Source organism: Fistularia commersonii, chromosome 34 (genome assembly GCF_037954325.1).
Source record: "Fistularia commersonii isolate RoL2024-O1a breed Wild chromosome 34, RoL_Fcom_v1.0, whole genome shotgun sequence".
In the NCBI taxonomy this organism is placed as follows: domain Eukaryota; kingdom Metazoa; phylum Chordata; class Actinopteri; order Syngnathiformes; family Fistulariidae; genus Fistularia; species Fistularia commersonii.
Genome location: NC_141317.1, coordinates 11,048,495 through 11,073,616, shown reverse-complemented (window position 1 = coordinate 11,073,616; position 25,122 = coordinate 11,048,495). Strand labels below are relative to the sequence as shown.

Here is a 25,122-nt window from a genome sequence, read left to right as displayed (position 1 = left end):
ATTCAGGTGTGATTCAGGTGTGATTCTGGTGTGATTCAGGTGTGACTCAGGTGTGATTCAGGTGTGACTCTGGTGTGATTCAGGTGTGACTCTGGTGTGATTCAGGTGTGATTCAGGTGTGACTCAGGTGTGATTCAGGTGTGACTCTGGTGTGATTCAGGTGTGACTCAGGTGTGATTCAGGTGTGACTCAAGTGTGATTCAGGTGTGACTCAGGTGTGATTCAGGTGTGACTCAGGTGTGATTCAGATGAGACTCAGGTGTGATTCAGGTGTGACTCAGGTGTGATTCAGGTGTGACTCAAGTGTGACTCAGGTGTAACTCATGTGAGACTTAGATGTGATTCAGGTGAGACTCAGGTGTGACTCAAGTGAGATTCAAGTGTGATTCAGGTGTGATTCAGGTGTGACTCAGGTGTGATTCAGGTGTGACTCTGGTGTGATTCAGGTGTGACTCTGGTGTGATTCAGGTGTGATTCAGGTGTGATTCAGGTGTGACTCAAGTGTGATTCAGGTGTGACTCAAGTGTGATTCAAGTGTGACTCTGGTGTGATTCAGGTGTGACCCAGGTGTGACTCAAGTGTGATTCAGGTGTGACTCAGGTGTGATTCAGGTGTGACTCAGGTGTGATTCAGATGAGACTCAGGTGTGATTCAGGTGTGATTCAGGTGTGATTCAGGTGTGATTCAGGTGTGACTCAGGTGTGATTCTGGTGTGATTCAGGTGTGACTCAAGTGTGATTCAGGTGTGATTCAGATGAGACTCAGGTGTGATTCAAGTGTGATACAGGTGTGACTCAGGTGTGACTCAGGTGAGACTTAGATGTGATTCAGGTGAGACTCAGGTGTGACTCAGGTGTGATTCAGGTGTGACTCAGGTGTGATTCAGGTGAGAATCAAGTGTGATTCAGGTGTGACTCTGGTGTGACTCTGGTGTGATTCAGGTGTGACTCAAGTGTGATTCAGGTGTGACTCAGGTGTGATTCAGGTGTGACTCAAGTGTAATTCAGGTGTGACTCAGCTGTGATTCAGGTGTGACCCAGGTGTGACTCAAGTGTGATTCAGGTGTGACTCAGGTGAGACTCAGGTGTGATTCAGGTGTGATTCAGGTGTGACTCAGGTGTGATTCAGGTGTGATACAGGTGTGATTCAGATGTGACTCAGGTGTGATTCAGATGAGACTCAGGTGTGATTAAGGTGTGACTCAGGTGTGATTCAGGTGTGATTCAGGTGTGATACAGGTGTGATTCAGGTGTGACTCAGGTGTGATACAGGTGTGACTCAGGTGTGATTCAGGTGTGATTCAGGTGTGATTCAGGTGTGATTAAGGTGTGACTCAGGTGTGATACAGGTGTGATTCAGGTGTGACTCAGGTGTGATTCAGGTGTGATACAGGTGTGATTCAGGTGTGTGGCAACCATCTCCAGCTTGTCTGTCAGAAGAGGACGAGAGAAAATAAGGAGTGAGATCCGATCGAAGGTGTGAATGATGATGTCATGGAGACACTGAGAAGTCCTCCACACCTGTTTCCATGGTTACTTGACGTCGCCTGACCCTCCCAAATAAAAGTGGCCTGAAGTTTTACCTCAAAGAATGAAACATCTGATTACCTCTAGAACCTCAAACTCCTCCACGACATCAAGAGCCTCAGCTTCAACAAGCCATCTTTGTCTGAAGACAAGGTTAAGGTTAAGGTTCAAGGTGCTTCAGTGTCCTTCCAACATGAGAACATGAATCTAAGAAGAAAAAAGAGAAGTGGTGAAGACGGAGACGCAGGAGCAGAAGCTCTCAGCCCAGGAGCACAGTGAAGTAAACACAACATTTGGAATCTGACCTGAGTTCAGGTCCAAACACGGGTGGAGGCGACCAGATGGAGGAGAACTCTGAGGAGACGTTTCTCCGGTTCACCACGTTTCTGGTCATCAGCCTGAAGCTGGACCTCAGCTGAGGTCCTGGACATCCTTCAGAGGGTCAAACAGTCCATGTGAGGGTCGGTTGTTCTCCATGATTCCAGAGATGCTCCTGCGGTGGTTAAGATGTTACTGATAGAGGAGAAGCTGCACCCTTTGGTCTTTCCAGCTCCTCTGTTGCCCTTCTGCAGTGCCTTCCTGTCCAGTGCAGAGCCAACAGTCCATCTCCACCCGACATCTGGTCAGGGAGAGGAGGGCAGGGAGGCCGAGGTCTCCTCAAGAATTAAAAGGCATTGGTGGACCTGCTTCACAATACTTGTTGAGTTGCTGGACCAGCTGAGGCTGTCAGTGGTGTTCAGACCGAAGGTCTTACAGCTGGACTCCACCTGACCCTCTGAGGTGGATGAGAGTTGTCTGCTCCTTCTGGAATCGGTTTCTTTGTCTACACCGGGGTGATGCAGAGGTTCTCGTCTCTTCAGATGTTCTACTTCCTGCTGCTCTCTGAGTGCTGCCTCTTCCCACGAGAGCTGTGTCATCTGCATCCTGGACACCAGGACAGCTCAGATGATGGGTGGAGGAGTCATGCGGCAGAAGCTCCTCCAACCCCGATTGATGAGGAGCTTCCATGCACTCTGTGAGAAGGTCCAGCACGTTGGGGTTCCCGTCTCCTCTGGCTAGATGTCTGACACACTCAGGAGTCAAGAAGATGGAGTTAGCTCCCCCTGATGTCCAGGAGCTTTGAAAGTCCACCTCATTCAGTATCTCCAGAGGATATCCTCTGCGGCAGCAGGAGTTGTGGTGGCTTTTCATCCCATAAGAGAGAGAGAACGGTGGTCACCAGTCATGGAGCAGATCGTTGGGCGGGGCAGGTGATGGTCCAGTCCTGGGCGTGATGTTTGGAGAGGAGATCAATCAATCTCTCTTCTGACTGAAGGTCCTTCATGGTAAAAGGAGGACTGAGACACGGGACACTGAGGGTCAGATGGAGGCAGATGATTGGCGGTGCAGATCCCTGAAGCCCAGGAGGTAAAAAGGACGAGGAAGGTTCTGGATCTTTCAAACCTCCGCATGCAGCTGTCCCAGCTTTGGGCTTCCCAGAAGGCTTTATGAAGCAGCATCCTGGAAGGCGTGATCTTTACAGAAACATCAGCTGCAGCAGAGGCCTACTCCATCCAGCTGCTCACTGATGTAGAAATACCTCTAGAGCTCGACCGAAGGTCCATCTCTGGTGTAGGAACCTTCTCCGCCCTCCGCCCTCGAAGAACGGGACGTCATTACTGCTCCAACATCTGGATTTTACATCTTGAAAGTAAAACATCTCAGTAGAGTTCACCAGGTACACACCACAACACTGGTCAGCCGGGCGTTCTGCTCAACACACACGCGCACACACACACACACACACACACACATAGGTCTATTTTTAGTGGAGCACTGCAGAAGAAAACTCGTGAATATTTTAAACTCTGTAACCAGACTTGTACCTCCTGCCTCCTCCCTCTCAGACAGGGGATCACCGTGGCAACCCCCCGTTTCCCGGGGCGATGAGTGATCCCGGCTACATCATGGCTTGGGGGGGCCGTGACACTTTTTCATTAAAGCAGTCAAAATCACACCACGGGGCCTCCCGGCCAGCAGGGGGCGCTGGTGTCTCGGATCCCCTGAACCACAGCCTATCGTCGTGGAAACGGTGGCTCCGCCGAGCGACAGCTCACGGTCGGTTCGGCAGACGGACGGATCTCGTCCCCCGGCGTGAGCGGAACGTCTCCGGCTCGGGTTCCGATGGTCGGACCGTGACGGATGACTGGCGACCGACGGAAGGCAGAAGCAGCAGCGGAAAGAGAGGAGAAAAGTTGGTCCGGACAATGAAAAAACTTTAATGAAATCCACCAGGCAGCTGGGCAATTAACCTCTGTCCCGGCCAATCGGGCGCTATCTCGTTAAGACGACCCTCACCTCCGTAATCTGACGTTCTCTGAGGGACGGCAGGCGGCGGCAGCTAATTACAGGCGAGCGCCGTTGCCGACACGAAGCTGCGAACCGTCTGAAAAACTTTTAATCTGGAAGGTCTTCTGATGACATCACACCCATGTGACCACACAGAACTTCATTCCCAACTTGGAGAACTTTCATCTTCTCCTTCTTCACCTTGAAGGTTCCCTGCCCAGAAGATCGCCACGTTTCGTAGCGACGTAGAAGATGAACACCTGTCCCTTTGAACAGCTGGAAGGAGCATCTGTTCGGAGAAGGTCTCGGCGTAGCTCTTTTCTCGGAGAACCTTGTGCGCCCCCTTGTGTTCTTGACGCAAAATCGCAGTTTCCCTTCTTCGCCTGCAGGACGAGGCCGGACATCCGGACCGCTCCTCTCCTCCTGGGCCCCTCAGAGGATCCTCTTCTGAGGCGGCTTCGGAGGAACCGGGGGAACCTTCGGACGGAGCCACAAAACACCGACGCGCCGCGGGCACCTGATGGTGGTCGGAGCGAGACGTCAAAAGATAGGAGTCTGGCGGCCGCTCGGCCGAAGTCCGGGGCCCTCCGACCTTCAGCCTGCTGTGGTGTTACCATGGTAACGGCCTCTGTCACCTGAACAGGACGTGTTGCCGTGGAAAACCTCCCTTGGATCGACCGGTGTTGCTATGGTAGCAGACGCTCACCTGGACAGGTCCGCAGCGTCGCCATGATAACCGCCTCTAACCTAAAAGGCGATCTCGTTTCCATGACAACAGCCATCCGCCTGGATAGTAGTCACAGCCCCTCCCCGAGGCGACGGCCTCTTCGCCGGGACATTTGGTTACCATGACGGCACCTACTCTCGTGGGATGTTGTGCCGTTACTACAGCAACAGATCCGACAATCGAACGACTTGGTTGGACGGACAGGCTATGGTTTCCGGGAAACCGGCTGAGACACGGCGTCCGGCGGTGAGAGTCACGTCCGGACACAAAGACGGAGGCCAGGGTGGAGCGCAAGCAGCTTTATCGGTTACAGATCATCTCATAAATACAGCTTGATTCTTCACACACGTACAGGGTGATCACGGCGACATCGACGGAGCCACGGCCGCAAATAGACGCCTCGCTCCCGGCCACGGCCTTCGTTACCAGAGCGGCTCCTCGCCGCGGTTCACGCCGCAGGCGTCCTGAGGCGAAGCCGCTCTCGCAACAACTGGACCCTTCGGAGCCTCGTCGACACGGTCACGGTCGGGGACGGCGTAGCGTAAAGGTGACTCTTTCTCAGCGTGATAACAGAAATGGGCGCGTGTCGTTTCAAGCAGGAAGTAGCCGCGGCCGACAGAACAAACCCAATGAGTTCTGTGTCACGATGTCACTAAAGATAAAAACACCCGGTCACAGAAACACAAGACTTGAACATCTGCAGGGAAACAAACACAAGCAGGTCACGCGTGACTGGATTCCGCCGCGGACTTCAAGCGTCCGAGAAGCACCCGCAGTCGTTAGCGGCACGTGAAATGTTTTATTCACAAACTGAAATCAAAGCTCCGAGCCCGCCGCCGCCGGCCCGGACGTCGTCAGCAGAGAGACGTATTTTGGAATCCAAACCGGTTTGCCGCGAATCCGTATCTTCACGGGTGGGAAATGCACTCGGACCGTGGGGGGAACGGGGGTGTCGCGGAGCAGCAGGACAGACATAGTCAGACCCCACTTGAAATGTTACAAAGCAGCAGTGTTACGTCCACAGCAGTCAGTCAGTTTGTACAAAGAATGATTTCCAGGAAACAGCCAGGACCCAAAAGTTCTGTCTTTGGACAGACAAAGCAAAAACTTACAGCGACAAGAGATTCCGCCTCTCTGGTGTGTGTGCTCCAGGTCGCAGCCGGGACCCGAGGGAGGGGCGAGCGGGGCGGACTAATGACGGTACATTCCACAGCAACATTGATGAGCTTAGAGTTTCCATCCTCTCAGCCTCTCTGCCTCCGAGGTCCGGGATGTGTTCGCAGCCGGGGGGTTACAGACGCAGAGCTTCCGGACGGCGGTCCTTTCCCGCGGCAGGTCTCGGGTCATAATGTGGGGGACGGGAAGGGAGCGTGCCGGTCGCAGGCGTCGGTCTGAGCCCGGCCCGACGATACTCGGACCGGAGCGGACGGCTTCGGGCGACGGCCTCATCCGGAGCCGGCCACGGCAGGGCTCGGGCCGGTGTCTTTGCTGAGGCGGACTATTTCCTGGGACAGAAGCTCCAGGTCCTGAAAGACACACCGGAGTTTCTCAGGTCACCGGCAGAAGGACAAGAAGCCCGCAGACCGACGGGAGCTACGTGGGGCGGGGGGTCACCTTCTGGAGGTGCATGTTCTTGGTCAGCTGCTCCTCCAACATGTTCTGGAGCTTCTTGTTCATCTCTCTCAGGTTCTCATCTCCCGGTTTCACCAAATCTCGGAGGACCGAGCCCAGACCTCCTCTCTCTCCCTGGACGACCCCGTGTCCCCCGACGGCTCCTCCTGAAACGTCTGAGGACCACAGCTAGTGTTTACTGGAGCTTCTGACAAGCCGGATCACAAGCGGGAGGACACAGAAACCAAAAGAGACGTGATGTCGTTCAAGGTCCTGGATGTCAGGGAGAGAACCTGGAACTGCTCTGATGTCACTCGTTCTTCTCAAATGAGACCTGGACCACGATCAGCCAGGTGTGAAATTAAAGACAACAGGGGAGCAGGTGTGTGTGTGTGTGTGTGTGTGTGTGTGTGTGTGTGTGTGTCACCTATGCGACTCTCCATGACATAGGTTTCTATGATGGCACTCTTCCTGCAGATGTCCTCAGCCATAGACGAGCAGCTGACCTCCAGGTGTTTGACCTGAGGGGTCAAAGGTCACGCTGCAGTCATTCCAAGCCCCTGTGCGGAGGCAGGATGGGGGCGGGTCTCCCCGACAGGTCAGTCACCCTCTCACCTTCTCCTCCAGCATCCACTTCTCCTGCTGGACCTCCGCCAGACGCTGGAACAGCTCGCCCACCTCGTCGTCTGACAGCTCAGCAGGACGCTGGGACTGAGGGCTGCCCCCGCCGGACTGCGCACACACACACACACACACACACACACACACACACACACACACACACACACACACACACACATACACACACACACACACACACACACACACACACACACCATCATACAGTGGATGACATCACAGGTCGTCACATGACCTGCTGGTTGTCGATCACCGGAGTCAGAAATATGAGGTGAATGAAGACCTTCAGGTTTCAGATTTGTGTACTTAGGATGCACCTGGGGGTCTCTGATGGTCCTGGGGGTCTCTGTTCGATCTGGGGGGGCTCTGATGGACCGGGGTGGTATCTGATGGACCTGGGTGGTCTCTGATGGACCTGGGGGTCTCTGATGGTCCTGGGGGTCTCTGTTCAATCTGGGGGGGGGGCTCTGATGGACCTGGGTGGTCTCTGATGGACCTGGGGGTCTCTGTTCGATCTGGGGGGTCTCTGATGGACCTGGGCCTGGCTATGAGAACCTGTTCCACACGTGACCTGCACCGGTGCGTTCCTTGGAGATGTGATGACTCGGGAAGAGGCTGCCGGCTCTATTTTCAGAGTTTCTATCAATAGAAACGCGGTGGACTAAAATAACAGACGGACCTCAAACAATCTCCACTACAGAGAGAACTTCAGTCTGTCGTCAGCAGCGAATCACAAAGGAGTGCTGATGGAGACGGATGGGTCACGACCAGGACCTGGATCGGGACAGGACCGGGACCGGCAGTCCCAATGTTATGGGATGGCTATCTTACTAGACCTGCTCAGGAATCTGGAGCAGCTTGTGAGAGAACAGACTTGAGGTTCCACCAACCTTATTCTGATTGGTCGGCTGGGTCTCTTTCATCATGTCTTTATAGGAGAAGGACGACACAGAAGACGAGTCTCCAGTCTGCTGAGTCCGACTTGGACTATTGATCTCCGACAGGACGAGCTCCTCCAGACCTGAGACACGGAATCACATGATCTACCTCAAATACAGCCGAGACGACGATCACACCACCTTTGAAGAGTCTGCGTCCCTTAAAAAAGACAACGTACCCTCTCTTACGGACAGTGTACTTCCCTATAGGATAGTGTACCTTCCCTATAGGATAGTGTATCGTCCCTATAGGATAGTGTACCTTCCCTATAGGATAGTGTATCGTCCCTATAGGATAGTGTACCTTCCCTATAGGATAGTGTACCTTCCCTATAGGACAGTGTACCTTCCCTATAGGATAGTGTATCGTCCCTGTAGGATAGTGTACCTTCCCTATAGGATAGTGTACCTTCCCTATAGGATAGTGTACCTTCCCTATAGGATAGTGTATCGTCCCTATAGGACAGTGTACTTCCCTATAGGACAGTGTATCGTCCCTATAGGATAGTGTAGCCTGCCTTGAAGACAGTGTACTTACCCTCCAGGACAATGTATTGGCCCTTTAAGATATTCTACTTCCCCTTAAAGCCTGTGTGTCTGCACTGTCAGAAAAGTCCAGGTCCTTTAAAGACAGTGTACTGGCCCTTTAAGGCGTCCTGGCAGCAGGCAAAGAGATAAGCAGCTACTTTAAAAGGTTTGAGTAGAAAAGCCTTTTAAACTTTCATCACTGCTCATGCATTAGAGATGAGGTTTGTGTGTGTGTGTGTGTGTGTGTGTGTGTGTGTGTGAGAGAGAGAGAGAGGCTCAGAATGAAGAAGACAAAAAGACAAGAAAAGATGTTGGAAAGAATCTGAAAGTGATCCCATCTGAGGCCCAACAGTCTGACATGGTGTGTGTGTCAGTCAGTGTGAGAATATGTGTGTGTGTGTGTGTGTGTGTGTGTGTGTGTGTGAGTACCTGTCCTGGTCTTGCTGTTGGTCAGTATCTCCTGAAGTCTCTCCTGAAGTTTGTCAGCTCGTTTCCTCTCCAGCTGAAGTTGGCGCTTCAGATCTTTCAGCTACAGACACACACACACACACACACACACACACACACACACAGACACACACACAAACATGCACGCACGCACACACAATGTAATTATTATTTTACACGCAAGACTGATCTTAAATTAGTTTGCAGAATATATTTTCTCATCTCTGGAGGCCTGAGACAGCAGATCATGTGACTCACGGCTGCACTTCCTTTCTTCTCCAGGATCCTCTGTCCGTCCAGCGTGTCTTTTATCTCCTGCAGGAGGACAATCCATCTCAGCCGTCAAAACATCTGCGCGTCCCACGAGCCGCCCGGACACCAAGCCTCGGACTTTTATTTTCCACCGTCCGGTCCTTCTGGAGACGGATGAAGGACTCGTCTCCTCGGCGACGGGCGCCCGTGAGGCCTTACCTGTCTCAGGTGTGTGATGGTGCCCTGAAGCTCCGCCCCCTGGTGCTCCGCCTCCGACAGCTGCAGCTCCAGGGCCTCCACCTGCAGCTGCTTCTCCTGGAACACACACACACGCAGCCAGCTGGGAGGAGGAGCTCCCTCACCTCCACACACACACACTCTCTACCCCCACACAAACACACACACACACACACCCTCTACCTCCACCTACACACACTCCACCTCCACACACACATACACACTCTCTACCTCCACACACACACACTCCACCTCCACTTACACACACTCTCCCTCCACACACACACACACTTCATCTCCACACACACACACTCTCTACCTACACACTCTCCACCTCCCCACGCACTCACATTCTCCACCCCCACACACACACACAAACACACTCTACATACACACAGACACACACTCTCCATCCCCCCCACACACATACTCTTCACATACACACACACTCCACCTCCACACCTCCTTTCCACCCTCCAATCAGCTCTGAGAAAAAAACTGCTTTAATTCCTTCTAATCTGCCGCTGCTAATTAAATGGGCCCACATCAACAGAACACGCACGCACGCACGCACGCACGCACGCACGCACGCACGCACGCACGCACGCACGCACGCACACACACACACACACACACACACACACACACACACACACACACACACACACACACACACACACACACACACACAGATTGTGAAAAGTCTCCCAGGGTTCTGTCTCCCACCCTGACGATCAGATCAGCAGTTTCAGCAGAGGATCGTCTCCTTGTGTTCTTCTGACCCCGACGTTCATTTTTAAGTAAGAATCAGGACGTTCTCTTCTTGGAGCAGAAGATAAGAAGGTCTAGACGAGGCCGCTGATTAAATACTTCTATCTGCCCTCTGGGGGCCGAGGTGACCGACAGGTTCTGCCGAGCCAGATGTTCCACAGCTCTCGGTCCTCTGAGGTCTTCCTGCGGGGACGGGGGGGGGGGGGAGTTGGAGAACTCAGCCCGAGAACATCCTGGAGCTCTGCTTTTGTGTTACGGTCATTCTTGGAACTCGGACACGGGTCTTCCCGGTGCAGCGTCTCCATCTGAGAGGTGGCGTGCGGCTCCTGTCGGCCATCTTGCGTGGCAGGACCGCGGTCACCTCCTCCAGGCGCCGGTCCATCCATCCTGTCTCTGGAGAGACGGGACATGAAGGCCGAGGTGACGACTCTTTTCCAGGATGAAGACCAGCTCCGTGATGTGACTCTTCTCCGGGCTCGACACTGGAGCTCCGTCAGGCTCGCCGTTGTCTCTCAGAGGTCCTGCTTGAACCTGGGTCATGTATCCCATAATACTCAGTCCATTCACGGAGGTCTTCTGCACCAGGTTCAAGGGGTGGAGACCAGTGGCCAATCACAGTGTGGCCTGGGTGTGACAGCGTGACCTCACCTCCTACACCCTGAACACCAAGCGACCCCTTGTTACCGTGGAAACACACTTTCATTTACATTCGTTAGGGCCACTCACGCACACATTTAGAAGCTAAACCATTTAGAAGCTAAAAGAAGCTAAACATCTTGACTCTGTGTGTGTGAGTGTGTGTGTGTGTGTGTGTGTAAACCTCCACATGAAGACTGTGTTCCTTCTGCTGTCTCTGTATCTCCTCCTGATGATCCAGAGACTTCTGTTCCATCTTCTCCTACACACGCGCACGCACGCACGCACGCACGCACGCACGCACACACGCACACACGCACACACGCACACACACACACACAAACACACAATCAGAGAGAAGGCTCAAACATCGTCACGACAACAGACTGAGAGTTCCTGTTGTCACAGAGCATCTTGATGGAGCAGCTCAGGTCAGCGTGACCCCCTGTCATGTTCAGGAGCACCAATATGGAACAATAATAATAATAATAATTGATCCTTCATTAATCCCCAAGGGACATCGGTTCTCTGCGATGAGGCCATCATGGATGAAGATGAGCAGGAGGCTGCAGGGGAGCAACGAGGGCTTCGGCCGTCGCTCATCAACCCTTGGCCACCAGAGGAGGAGCCGGGAATCCGACCGGGAATGTTGGCTTCCAAAGACCATCGTTGACCTCCTGCGCCACGCTCTCCTCAAAATACATATATATCAAATTCTCTTTTTATTTTTCATTTTATCTCGTGTCTATGTATGTATGTATGTATGTTATGTAGGTTTGTTGTCGATGCCGCTCCCCTGAGCTCCCAGCAATTGCCCCTAAATAAAAGTTTTCCGATTCAGACCGGGGTTCCCGGATTAAACTTGGGTGGAGAGTGAAGGTGGAACTCAGACAGACCTCGGCCTCCTTCAGGCGCCTCTCAAACCATCCTCTGGTTCCCTCCATGGACTGAAGCTGGGCCTGCAGCTCCTCCACCCGCTGCTGGAGACCCTCCAGCTCTTTGGATCGAGCCTGAAACACACGGGGCCTTCAGTGGACCGGGGTGCGCGGCGTGCACTCCACACCTTCCTGCTGGACTTCACACCCACCTTCTCATCTCGCAGCTGCTGCCTGATCTCCTCCTCGGAGCGGTTCTTGTCTTCGTGGAGACCCCGGAGTTCCTTTTCATAGCGAGCCCTCACTCCCAGAACCTAAGGGGCAGAGAGGTGGCCAGTCAGGGGCGGAGCGGAGGAGATCATCTCCTCAGACACCTCCTTCACCTCCTTCTCATGCTGCAGTTTGAGGTCCGACAGCGCCTCCTTGTGGTCCGACTTCTCCTGGGTTAGCTGCATGGCCATGTCATCCAGCATGGTCTTCCTCTTCTCTGCTGTCTGCAAACATACCCATACATGACATAGGAGTGTGTGTGTGTGTGTGTGTGTGTGTGTGTGTGTGTGTACCTTCTTGGCCTCGTCCAGCTCCCTCAGCAGCGTGTCCTTCTCCTGCCCCTCCTCTGAAAGCTGCTCCAACAACTTCCTGTTAGCGAAGTTGGACTCCTGAAAAAGGCGTCACACGTCAGCTGAGGTTCTGGGCAGGAAGGTGCTCCAGGCTCCCGTCCTCCAGGGTTCTTCACCTGGAGCTGGGAGTTCAGGTCGTCCCTCTGGGCCAGAAGGCTCTCCTGGTCCGTCCGGATCTGCTGGAGCTCAGAGGTCAGGGCCTCCTGCTGGTCCCGGAGCAGACTCATCTCCTGCGTCTTCACTGTTTGGATCTGAACATGGTTTATTGGTGAGAGCGTGTAGCGCGCGCGCGCACACACACACACACACACGCACACATCTGGATGAAGGTGACGAGCAGCAACACACTGACTGAAACGTCAACCTCCAACTGCTTCCAACCTCAGATGGAAGATCTAGCGGGAGAGGGAGCAGGAGAGGAGGCGAGAGAAGGCTAGAGGAGAGGTGAGAGCGGAGGAGGTATCTGCTCCAGGTGACAGGGCGATGATGCACCCTGGTGGACAGGGGTTGAAGGACACCATCCTATGATATGATGGATCTTTGAAGTCCTGGACTAGGTGACCAAACATCTACCAGCTGACACTTTGAAAGAGAAAGACCCAGAGTCCAGAGGGAGCACCACTGACAGAACAATGGAGCACCAATGGTTCTTCCTCCTCTGGTCCAGGAGACCACACTGACATGGACTCCTTGACATGTCCTTCAGGAGCTTAGTCCTCAGAACATGGACAGCATTTCCTCTTTACCTACGTTTAAAGTTCTCCACACCTTTCAGAGAAGCTGTGGTGACCCATCTTCTTCAAGGGGACATCCTCCCAGAGGACACTGCCGGTTTCTACTGTATCTCAGCATGTTCTCCTGGTTTGGTGCAAACCCAGAAGATACAACAAAGTTCTCCTTCTCTTTGTCACCTCGTGAGCCAGCTTCAACAACCCCTGACAGCAGGATCGGTAGGATGGATGGACAGATGGATGGATGGATGATGGATGAAGGACGGATGTTTGGATGGACAGATGGATGGATGTTTGGATGGATGGATGGATGGATGGATGGACTGACAGAGTCTCCAATTGTCTCTTGCTGTTCTCCAGCATTGGGATGGACCTCTAAATGTTCATATATTGTTCTCCGTGAGCCTTCATGGGCCTGGAACCTGGATGGGTCAGGTTCTCAGGTGGGGTTACCTGTTCTAGAGCAGCTAGGTTGGTCCTCAGAGCGTCGTTCTCCTGCAGGATGGTGTCCACCTGCTCCTGACTCACCGCGCTCTGACTGGCGACCTGCACCGCAGGCAGTGGGCAGCGGAGGGAGGAACCAGGACCAGAAGGTCCAGAGGAAGAAGAGCAGAGACAGAGGGGGGAGGAGAATGGGGAAAAGGTCAGAAGCTGCTTTGGAGGAGGAAACATCTGGCTGATCTCCTGAACTGGACTCATCCACTGGAGGAGCTTTGTCTCAATTCCATTCAGACCTGGACCCATCCATCTCCACGTGCAGGGATTGAGGTTCATCGTCTGAGCTTTTGTCACATGACTCCAGATGTTTGGGGGAAGTTTACCATTTAATGTCTTTGTCCCCCCACCTGCTATCAACCCATCCGTCTCTGGGAACTCCAGGTCCAGCAACCCATTCAGATCCAGGCCAGAGCTGCTCCACCTGGTCTTCAGCTGTTCAGAGCTGTCAGGTCAGAGCTGCTCCACCTGTGTCCACAGCCAGGAGCCCCGACATGGAAGATGTTACACATCAGGGTCACTGGATGTTTCTTCAATGTTGTCCACAGACATCTGGTGAGCGGACATGTTTCTGGACAACCTGGTGGAGGCTCTGGCAAGGAGCCTCGTCATCATTCCTCTGTGGTCAGAGGTCCAAGTGGAGAAGCTGCGTCGGACGGCTGTCAAGACCTTCAAGCGCAGCTGAGACCCGGGGAACTTGTTTGTTCTCAGCGCAGGAACCAGGCGTGAAGCTTTCCAAAGTCAGCAGACCATCCGAGGCTGGGGTGAAGGCAGCGGACCGGCGGGAGGACCTACAGCACCTCCTCACTGTGGACAGCTGACCTGGAGCTTCAGGGCTCCATTCTAAGTGGTCCTTAAGACTGACTGTCTCAATGTCCTCCAGATACTGACCAGTGTGCTCCTCATGGAACCAGCCAGGAGTGGACTGTCCAAACTAAGGTTACCAGGTTTGTGTGCGTGTGTGTGTGTGTGTTACCTGTTCCCTCAGAGTGGTCAAGGCCTGCTCGTGGTCCTTCTCTTTGCTCTGCAGCTGCTCACGAAGCTCCGCTGTCATCTGAAACAGAGCAACAGGATTGAGAAACATCTCAAGCAGCACCAGGAGTTCATGCTTGTGCCTGAGCTTTCTACTGACAGGCGGCCACCTGCCAAGGGGTCGACTGCGTGTGCGTGTGTGTGTGTGTGTGTGTGTGTGTCACCTGACTGGCTGCTGTCAGGTCTGTGTGCAGTTTCTGGATGCGGACAGAGGCGGCTTTCAGCTCCTCCTCCTTCCTCTGGTTGATCTCATCAATCTTTGTCCTGCACTCACACACACACATGCAGGCAGGCAGACACACACACACACACACACACACACACACACACACACACACACACACACACACACACACACACACACACACGGTCAGACGCAGGTCAGGTGGTGATGAGGTCACAGGTACAGGAAGTGGGCCGCGCACGGACCTGCTGTCGTTGTAGAGGACCTCCTTCTCCGCCTGCAGACGCTGGAAACTACAAGGTGAAGGAATAAAGGAAAGATGGAGGACAGGTCAGACGTCCATTCACGACCCTACACGCACACACACACACACACACACACACACACGCGCACACACAAACAGACACACACACACGTGTCATTCAAACACCGGTCTCTGCCTCGGGCAGATGTTCTGTGTTGAGCTGGACCTTCAGCGCCCCCCGGTGTGAGCTCTGACTCCACCTCAGATGTTCTGCTGAGGCACCCGTCCTCTCCACGGGACACGTTTGGCGGTCAGGGGGGTTTTGTTCAGGTGATGATGGACGCGCTGACTTAACTTCAGCTTCAAGATGTTCTCAAACTGAAGATGACGATGAAGAGTTCTTACCTCTCCTGCTTCTTCTTCAACTTTTCTGTCAGCTAGAAGACAAAGCAACCATGAGTGCAGAGCCCGCGAGGCGGCCACCTGCGGCCTCCCGGTCAGACGTTACCTTGGCGACGTCGTCCTGCAGTCTGGAGGTCTCGGCCTGTCTGGATGCCTGCGGGGGACAAAGGTCACGCGTTACCTCCGAAACACGGCCGGGAGCAGCTCGGGTGAAGACTTAGGCGGGGATGCTGTGAGCGATGAGACGGGGGGAGAAGGTCTGCAGGCCGGGGCGAGAGGTTTAGACATGCGGGTCCAGGAGACGGGAGAACGCCGGGGTCTAAGCGCAGACGTGCGTCGACCAGAAATGTGAGAGCGGCGATGAAGAGGAGGAGTACCTGCAGCTGGTGGATCTGCTCCTTCAGCAGCCTCTTCTCCTCCTGCTCGGTGGTCAGTTTCATCTCCAGCTCTGGTCCAAAGCAGTGAGTTATTGGACAGAGAGCAGCCGACCAGCCTAGCGCTGCCTGCTTAGCTACAATCTCCTCTACGCTCGTCTCTGACAGGCCTAGAGGGGGCGCCGCACACAGCAGGGGCATCTGTTAGGCCAGATCCACTCCGGGAGCCTGACACCACCCTGGACCGGGTCCCGGCTCCACCCTCTCCACCCGCCCCGCCTTCAGCTCACGCTAAGCTCAGCTGAGAGTCTGAGGGCCATCTGCGTTCAGCTCCGTCCCGGTTCCATGATAACATCATTTTAGTCTCCCTGGAGTCCCATACTCTGACTTTAGACTGGGATTAACCAACGCTAGTTCCAACATAACCCGGTAATCTGACTTTAGACGGGGATTAACCACCGTTATCCTCCCTATAGTCCAGTAATCTGGGTCCAGGGGTTCGTCCACTCCTGGAGGGGTTCTAATCCTGGGTTCCATCAGACCGGAGCTGCTCCTGTCCTGCAGAAGGTGCAGGTGTGTGTCTGTCCTGAGCTGCTCCACGCTGCCTCCCGGCCCTCACAGTGACCTCCACACTAAGATCCCGGAGGCTCAGGGCCGTCTCCGTGACGACGTCTCCGTGACGACGTCTCCGTGACGACGTCTCCGTGACGACGTCTCCGTGACGACGTCTCCGTGACGACGTCTCCGTGACGACGCCTCGGTCCAAACTCTCCGGACGGGGAAACTTTATTTACATTTTCAATAACACCAGCAGCAGAGTGCAACTCCTCTGCCAGCAGAATATTGGTACACCCACAGCTAAGTATTAGCACGGCACCAGTGGGGTATTAGATAAACAACCAGGTAAGTGTTTGGACACAACAACTAGTACACAGCCAGCAGAGCCTTCACACACTTCCAAGAGACTCTTAGAGCACAGCCAAAGGAGTATTACTGCTCCATCAACAGAGTGTTAGGACACAAAGGGCAGGGTATTTATACACAACCAACAAACAATTGGCCGGACTAAACTGAGTGTTTTAACACAAACAACACACAATGTGCAGACAAGCAGAGGTATTAGTGCACACTAAACAAGATACACTCCCAGGTTTGTACTCATGTATGTCAAATAGTACTAACACACTCACATTCCAGGTGTGTTTTGATTGACAGAAGCTTTCTTTGTGAACCTGACCCCGCCTCAACACACCTGACCCCGCCTCCACACACCTGACCCCGCCTCCACACACCTGTCACCGCCCACACACACCTGACCCCGCCTCCACACACCTGACCCCGCCTCCACACACCTGACCCCGCCTCCACACACCTGTCACCGCCCACACACACAGCTGTCACTGCCCCCACACACCTGACCCCGCCTCCACACACCTGTCATTGGCCACACACACCTGACCCCGTCTACACACAACTTTCAACGCCAACATACGTGACCCCGCCCCCAAACACCTGACCCCACATTCACAACCCTGACTCCGCCCCCACACACTTGTCACTGCCCACATACCTGACCCCCCCTCCACACACACCTGACCCCGCCTCCACACACCTGACCCCACCTCCACACCTCCACACAACTGACCCCACCTCCACACACAGATGACTCCGCCTCCAAACACACACACACACACACACACACACACACACCTGACCCCACTTCCACACAAACACCTGACCCCGCCACAACACACACCTGACCTCGCCACCACACATATCTAACCCCGCCTCCACACACCTGACCCCAGCTCCACACACCTGACCTTGCCCAGACACACCTGACCCCGCCTCCACACACCTGACCCCGCCTCCACACAAACACCTGACCCCGCCACCACACACACCTGACCCCGCCACCACACATATCTGACCCCGCCTCCACACACCTGACCCCGCCTCCACGCACCTGACCCCGCCTCCACACACTTGATCCCACCTCCACACACCTGACCCCGCCTCCATACACCTGACCTCGCCCACACAAACACCTGACCCCGCCACAACACACACCTGACCCCGCCAACACATATCTGACCCCGCCACAACACACACCTGACCCCGCCTCCACACATATCTGACCCCACCTCCACACACCTGACCCTGCCTCCATACACCTGACCTCGCCCACACAAACACCTGACCCCGCCACAACATACACCTGAACCCGCCACAACACACACCTGACCCCGCCAACACATATCTGACCCCGCCTCCACACACCTGACCCCGCCCAGACACACCTGACCACCCCGCCTCCACACACCTGACCCCGCCAAGACACACCTGACCCCGCCTCCACACACCTGACCCCGCCTCCACACACCTGACCCCGCCTCCACACATATCTGACCCCCCCTCCACACACTTGACACCGCCTCCACGCACCTGACCCCGCCTCCACACACTTGATCCCGCCTCCACACACTTGATCCCACCTCCACACACCTGACCCCGCCTCCATACACCTGACCTCGCCCACACAAACACCTGACCCCGCCACAACACACACCTGACCCCGCCAACACATATCTGACCCCTCCTCCACACACCTGACCCCCCCCTCCACACACCTGACCCCCCCCTCCACACACCTGACCCCGCCTCCACACACCTGACCCCGCCTCCACACACCTGACCTCGCCCAGACACACCTGACCACCCCGCCTCCACACACCTGACCCCGCCTCCACACACCTGACCTCGCCCAGACACACCTGACCCCGCCTCCACACACCTGACCCCGCCTCCACACACCTGACCTCACCCAGACACACCTGACCCCGCCCAGACACACCTGACCCCGCCTCCACACACCTGACCCCGCCTCCACACACCTGACCCCACCCAGACACACCTGACCCGCCCAGACACACCTGACCCCGCCTCCACACACCTGACCCGCCTCCACAAGCCTGACCCCACCTCCACACACCTGACACAGCCTCCACACACTTGACCCCGCCTCCACACACATGACCCCGCCTCCACACACTCGACCCCGCCTCCACACACTTGACCCCGCCCAGACACACCTGACCCCGCCTCCACACACTTGACCCCGCCTCCACACACTTGACCCCACCCAGACACATCTGACCCCGCCTCCACACACCTGACCCCGCCTCCACACACTGATGTCAGCCCTCCCAACCCCCTGTGCCCAGTGTTAGGATTAGGGGGCGCCTATGAACCAAACGTACTGACGGGGGATTATTACTCAAAGGTTTTTAAAAATGTCAGTTAGTGATTTACTGGAAGCCCTCTGAGGGGAACCCTGAAGCTGTTGACACCTGACCCCACTTCCACACAAACACCTGACCCCGCCACAACACACACCTGACCTCGCCACCACACATATCTGACCCCGCCTCCACACACCTGACGCCCCCTCCACACACCTGACCCCGGCTCCACACACTTGACCCCGCCTCCACACACCTGACCCCGCCTCCACACACCTGACCTTGCCCAGACACACCTGACCCCGCCTCCACACACCTGACCCCGCCTCCACACACACACCTGACCCCGCCTCCACACACACACACCTGACCCCGCCTCCACACACCTGACCCCCCCCTCCACACACCTGACCCCGCCTCCACACACTTGACACCGCCTCCACGCACCTGACCCCGCCTCCACACACTTGATCCCAGCTCCACACACCTGACCCCGCCTCCATACACCTGACCTCGCCCACACAAACACCTGACCCCGCCACAACATACACCTGACCCCGCCACAACACACACCTGACCCCGCCAACACATATCTGACCCCGCCTCCACACACCTGACCCCGCCTCCACACACCTGACCCCGCCTCCACACACCTGACCTCGCCCAGACACACCTGACCACCCCACCTCCACACACCTGATCCCGCCCAGACACACCTGACCCCGCCTCCACACACCTGACCCCGCCCAGAACCACCTGACCACCCCGCCTCCACACACCTGACCCCACCCAGACACACCTGACCCGCCCAGACACACCTGACCCCGGCTCCACAAACCTGACCCCACCTCCACACACCTGACACAGCCTCCACACACCTGACCCGCCCAGACACACCTGACCCCGCCTCCACACACCTGACCCCGCCTCCACAAACCTGACCCCACCTCCACACACCTGACCTCGCCCAGACACACCTGACACAGCCTCCACACACTTGACCCCGCCTCCACACACTTGACCCCGCCTCCACACACTTGACCCCGCCCAGACACATCTGACCCCGCCTCCACACACTGATGTCACCCCTCCCAACCCCCTGTGCCCAGTGTTAGGATTAGGGGGCGCCTATGAACCAAACGTACTGACGGGGATTATTACTCAAAGGTTTTTAAAAATGTCAGTTAGTGATTTACTGGCAGCCCTCTGAGGGGAACCCTGAAGCTGTTGACCCTTCGATCCCTGACTTCCGACCTCTCCCAGGACCTGAATCCCTCCCAGGACCAGGACCCCCCCAGACCTGAGTGAGGTTTACACTCCTGATGATTTCCTAGAAAAAGACAGGCTTTTGGTAATTGAGTCACTTTTGTGGGGAAAAGCTATTAAAATTATCAGGAAAAAGCTGCTAGCGCTAGCTTCTGGCGCCAGCGGATAAAGTGAGAGGACGCGGCGTGGAGACGCCACCTGACCTCCAGTCACATGGTGCCTGACCTCGGATGAAGGTCCACAGTCAAACACAAAAGATCTTCTCCCCGGAGGCGATGCTCACCATGTAGCTGCTTCTGGGACTGCTCTCGACGACCGTCCATCTGGAGGACACGCACACTGTGAGACACCGGCTTCGACCATCTTTCAGACCCTCACGTTGTCCATCTGTCAATCACCTGCTCCGATCTCTCACTGGCTCCCTCTGAGGCAGGCTCCGCCCCTCTGCCCGTGACATCCGACACTCCATTGGCCGAACCCTCCGTCTCCTCAGTGGCCCTCTGGTCGCCCGGGGCAACTGTGTGTCTCTGCACATCCTGGTCATAGCGCTCCTGGAGGGCTGAGGAGACCACAAGGAACATTCATCTAAGAGTAGGGAGGAGTGAGATGAGGAGGACACGGAGGAGTGAGATGAGGAGGACATGGATGAGTGAGATGAGGATAAGGAGGGGTGAGATGAGGAGGACATGGAGGAGTGAGATGAGGAGGACATGGAGGAGTGAGATGAGGAGGACACGGAGGAGTGAGATGAGGAGGACACGGAGGAGTGAGATGAGGACAAGGAGGAGTGAGATGAGGAGGACATGGAGGAGTGAGATGAGGATAAGGAGGAGTGAGATGAGGAGGACATGGAGGAGTGAGATGAGGACAAGGAGGAATGAGATGAGGACAAGGAGGAATGAGATGAGGAGGACATGGAGGAGTGAGATGAGGATAAGGAGGAGTGAGATGAGGAGGACATGGAGGAGTGAGATGAGGATAAGGAGGAGTGAGATGAGGAGGACATGGAGGAGGACTAAAGGAAGCAGAGTGTGGACCAAAGGAAGGACAGGATGAAGACCAGAGGCAGGCTGGAGACTGACCGCTCAGGTTCTTCTGCAGGGTGCAGTTCTCAGCCTGGAGGCGGAGCAGCTCGCCATCCACAGGGTTGGAGGCGGGGTTGGGGGCGGAGCTCGGCGGACAGACGCCGCCCTCTCCCTTCAGGACTGTGTTTTCCTGCTCCAGCTGCTCAATCTGAGTACAGAGCTGAGGAGACAACCATCTTCAAGACACACACACACACACACACACACACACACACACACACACACACACACACACACACACACACACGCGCACGCACGCACGCGCACACACACGCACCAAGGAGGTGTGTTACCTTGGACAGCTCCGTCATCAGCGTGCTGTTTTGCAGTCTGAAGTCCTCCTCCTGGCTGTGGAGCTTCCCCTGAAGCATCTCCGTCTCTGAGAGAAGAGCCTCCACCTCCTGGAACACCAGCCTGTTACTCCACCTGCCCCCTGCATGGCTGGAGATGGTGGAGAAGAAACACTCACCTGAGCCTTTTTGCTCTTGTTGAGGGCCTGAGGAGGAACGAGAACCACATGAGGACAAAGATGGAGCTATCAGTTATCGATCGGTGATCGGAGGCCTCCCCGCCCTGGTCACCTTCTGAGCTTTGACATAGTCTCTCTCCAGGAGGACGTTCTTCTGACGGACGGCATTCAGCTCTGAAATACAAGCAGCTCCATCAGAGAAGCCCGTCACCCACACCTGACCCAGGAGCCCAAACCCATACCTGATGAGTTCTTCCTCAGATCATCTGACAGCTGGTAGTTCTGGGTCCGCAGCTCCAGCAGCTGAGCCTACACGGGCACACACACACACACACACACACACACACACACACACACACACAGGGGTGTGGTCAGTACTTGACAATGCTGAGACAACAGGGTCATGGACAACCTGGAATGGGAACTTGAAAGCATCTGCTTCCAGACCTGAAACAAGAAGCAGCAGGAAACCTAAGGGTCTTCACGCTCCTACATCAGGAGGTCCACCTGGTTGGGACTGGTTCAAAGGGTCCCTGGGATTCTTGGCCTTTGGCCTCTAAGACGTATCAGCCAGCAGCCCCACTGACCCACTCACCAAATGTGTGTGTGTGTGTGTGTGTGTGTGTGTGTGTATGTGTGTGAATCATCTGACTGTAGTTAAAGTCTAACATGCTGCTGAGGAAAGGTCCTTCATTCAGGAGGAAATGAGGTCACCCAGGACCTTCATGGAGACTGAGGAGGTGTGGAAGAGGCTTGTCTCCTCCAGAGGAGGAGGAGGTAATGAGAAGATAAGCTCTGGTCCTTGAAGGTCATGTCAAGGTTGTGAACCTGCCTCCAGGGGTCAGAGGGTGCGGTCAGAGCATGGGGGGGGGGGGGGTACTCGACATCCACTCCCACACACACACACACACACACACGCACGCACACACACTTTTGTACAACACTTTATATTGATAGTATATTGGAGGAGAACTTCCGATGCCCTACAAATCAGCTGACTGGACCCCGAGTTAGCATGCTAACATTAATAGTAACAGGAATGTTAACATGGACGCTAGCACCGGTGCTAACATGCTAAGTGATGTCCGGTTTTCGGCTAACAGCTGATTCTCCGGTGACTGCTGCTTCGGGACGTAAACAACCTATGACTGTTCCCGCTTTGGCGCTCGGTGACCACTGCCACCGGGCAGGGAGACCGGCGGCCATCAATGATCGGTCCGGACGGGAACCCGGTTTGGACCGCGGGCATCACGTCAGGAGCTCTGCGGTCACCGGACCTCGGTCCCGCCCAGCGGCTAGCGGCTAGCCTCAGCGGGCTAACGCCCCTGGAGGTCGGTGGCGCCGCATCCGCCAGCCCCTCCGACGGCTGTGCCTGGCCGGCACTCGCAGCCACTCAGCGGACAGAGCCGCCGCCGAAGCAGCGGCCCCGGGGTTCCTTACCTGCATGCGGTGGAACTCCTCCTCGGAGAGAGCCTGCGACATGGCCGGGTGTAGCTCTGCGGCTCGCTAGCAAGCTAGGCTAGCGGAGGACCCGGAGCTAATGGCAGAGATGGACACGGCGACGACAGACGGCTCACTCTGACGCTGTTTCCCGGAACCAGAAGGCAACAACACTTCTTGTCCGGATAATATATACTTTTTGGATTGTGGTCATTCTTATCTGTTCTTACCGACAATTGTCCCGAATGAGGACATTTCTGTTTTCTGTATTTTTAAAACCGGATATTCTACACAAGAGAGTAATAGATGTCTATAAAAGGGGGCATTTGAAACAAAAACACAAAGTGTGACAAACGTGTTTGGAGGGAAAGACGGAGCAAATAAGATATAAGACCCTAATTCACTCATGATCGATTATTGGTAAAATATAACAAAGACGTGCGAAGTGCACACCGTTGTTCCTCGGTCTGTCCAGCAGGGGGAGACACAGTCCAACCAAAGCGCGTCAGTGCTCGGATCCAGGATAAGACAGGATGATCAATAGTTTGTCTTTATGGATCAACGTTCGACAGAAAACACATACAGAATCTCCGAAGGTTCCAAAGTTTTATCAAATCTGTTCTACCTGCAGGTGTTAGTATGTCAACCACAGCAGATTCTCCCAAATTCGGTCACTGGATTGAATGAATGAATGAATGAATGAATGAATTTTATTTAAGGACAGACAGTACAGTGCCATTAAACATTTCAGCATAAAATGCGATATGAGAAGATGGATGTACCAGACAGGCTTAGCAGAGTTGCTATATTGCACCCGGCTGTCCGTGGGTGGAGTAAATGTACTCCAGTGGGGAATAAAAACAATTAGTAAGTAGCTAAAACAGGTTGAAGACAGATTAAAACAGGTTAAAACCGGAAAACAAGTTAAAACATGTTAAAACCAGTTAAAACCGCTTGCTTGTGGTTAGGGCCATGATAAGAGGTTCATATCATTCTTTTTTTTTTTTTTTTTTTTTTTATTATTGGTGACCTTTGACCTCTCGCACGCCACCTCTGCCCCGACCTCAGAGTGGCCTTCAGTCAAAAACAACCATCTTCTGTTCGGGCGGCTTGGCGGCGCAGCGGTTAGCGCTCCCGCCTGCGTTTGCCTCTGGCATCATGTGTTTATCTCCGGTTGTTGCTGCCAGGCACGTCGGCGTCCCGTCGTGCAGCAACGCCAGCTTTGGACCTCAGTCAAGAAGAACCAGGAGGCCGGAGTCCAGGTCTCCATCGGGCAGGATAGAGGTCAGAGAGGTCACGCTCCGACCTCGGCTACCAACTGGGCAAGTGTCGGAAAATCCAGCGGTTGTCGAGTCGATCCCCTGCCGACAGAGCCAATCACAGCACCCCAGGGGGTCATGTGACACGGCTGGGGTCAGCTGTCTGGATGGATGATGGATGGATCCAACAGTTTCAAAATATAAAATGAGGTTGAAGCTTATTATTTGGATCCTCTCTCTCTCTCTCTCTCTCTCTCTCTCTCTCTCTCTCTCTCTCTCTCTCTCTCTCTCTCTCTCTCTCTCTCTCTCTCTCTCTCTCTCTCTCTCCTCTCTCTCTCTCTCTCTCTCTCTCTCTCTCTCTCTCTCTCTCTCTCTCTCTCTCTCTCTCTCACACACACGCACACACACACACACACAAAATGTTGTTAATTCCAAGTCGTTACCAAGCTTGTTTTTGCCAGCAGGACATAAAGGGGGTCATATGGTCATTAACATTCAACAGGCTGCAAAAACACACACACATGCACGCACACACACACAGACACACACATGCACGCAGGCACACACACATACACACACGCACACACACACACAGGAACAGATGCAGTATTAGCAGGTGTTACTTGCTGCATATTCACAGCCTCCTGGGTTCTGTATGTGTGTGTGTGTGTGTGTGTATATGTGTGAGCCTTGCTGGTCACCATGGTAACGTAGAACAGCATCAGGGTCCCCGAACGTCTACGTTCCAGGCGCCGGCGGTGTCG

General features: G+C 54.7%; 1 protein-coding gene across 6 annotated transcripts; it reads right to left on the bottom strand.

Moving 5' to 3' along the window:
• Window positions 1–4,865: 4,865 nt before the first annotated feature.
• On the bottom strand, window positions 4,866–23,223 carry gripap1 (GRIP1 associated protein 1). Of its 6 annotated transcripts, none has more exons than XR_015104374.1 (29): window positions 23,100–23,223; window positions 21,902–21,968; window positions 21,772–21,833; window positions 21,660–21,686; window positions 21,484–21,591; window positions 21,188–21,350; window positions 20,504–20,664; window positions 20,389–20,428; window positions 15,601–15,767; window positions 15,330–15,377; window positions 15,227–15,258; window positions 14,823–14,870; window positions 14,558–14,657; window positions 14,338–14,415; window positions 13,320–13,412; window positions 12,252–12,386; window positions 12,079–12,174; window positions 11,899–12,009; window positions 11,728–11,829; window positions 11,537–11,650; window positions 10,825–10,902; window positions 9,216–9,311; window positions 9,003–9,059; window positions 8,727–8,826; window positions 7,722–7,852; window positions 6,808–6,924; window positions 6,620–6,713; window positions 6,196–6,400; window positions 4,866–6,107 (listed from the first exon to the last, which is right to left on the bottom strand). XR_015104374.1 is itself a non-coding variant. In XM_086141715.1 (29 exons), the coding sequence occupies exons 1-29, from the start codon at window positions 23,139–23,141 to the stop codon at window positions 6,027–6,029; spliced, it is 2,721 nt and encodes a 906-aa protein (XP_085997841.1). In that variant the 5' UTR covers window positions 23,142–23,223; the 3' UTR covers window positions 4,866–6,026. The 6 variants fall into 6 exon arrangements, 5 of the variants coding, with proteins under 5 accessions (XP_085997841.1, XP_085997843.1, XP_085997842.1 ...); XM_086141715.1 differs by having other exon boundaries at window positions 6,196–6,368; XM_086141717.1 differs by having other exon boundaries at window positions 6,196–6,368; window positions 15,601–15,671.
• Between the last annotated feature and the right edge of the window lie 1,899 nt (window positions 23,224–25,122).

Excerpts from the sequence above, each read along its gene's own strand:
- gripap1 (XM_086141715.1), bottom strand. The coding sequence starts at position 23,141 with ATGTCGCAGGCTCTCTCCGAGGAGGAGTTCCACCGCATGCAG. Across the intron at positions 21,351-21,483 it reads TGATGACGGAGCTGTCCAAG|CTCTGTACTCAGATTGAGCA; the intron begins GTAACACACCTC and ends TTGTCTCCTCAG. Across the intron at positions 12,387-13,319 it reads ACCTAGCTGCTCTAGAACAG|ATCCAAACAGTGAAGACGCA; the intron begins GTAACCCCACCT and ends AACCATGTTCAG.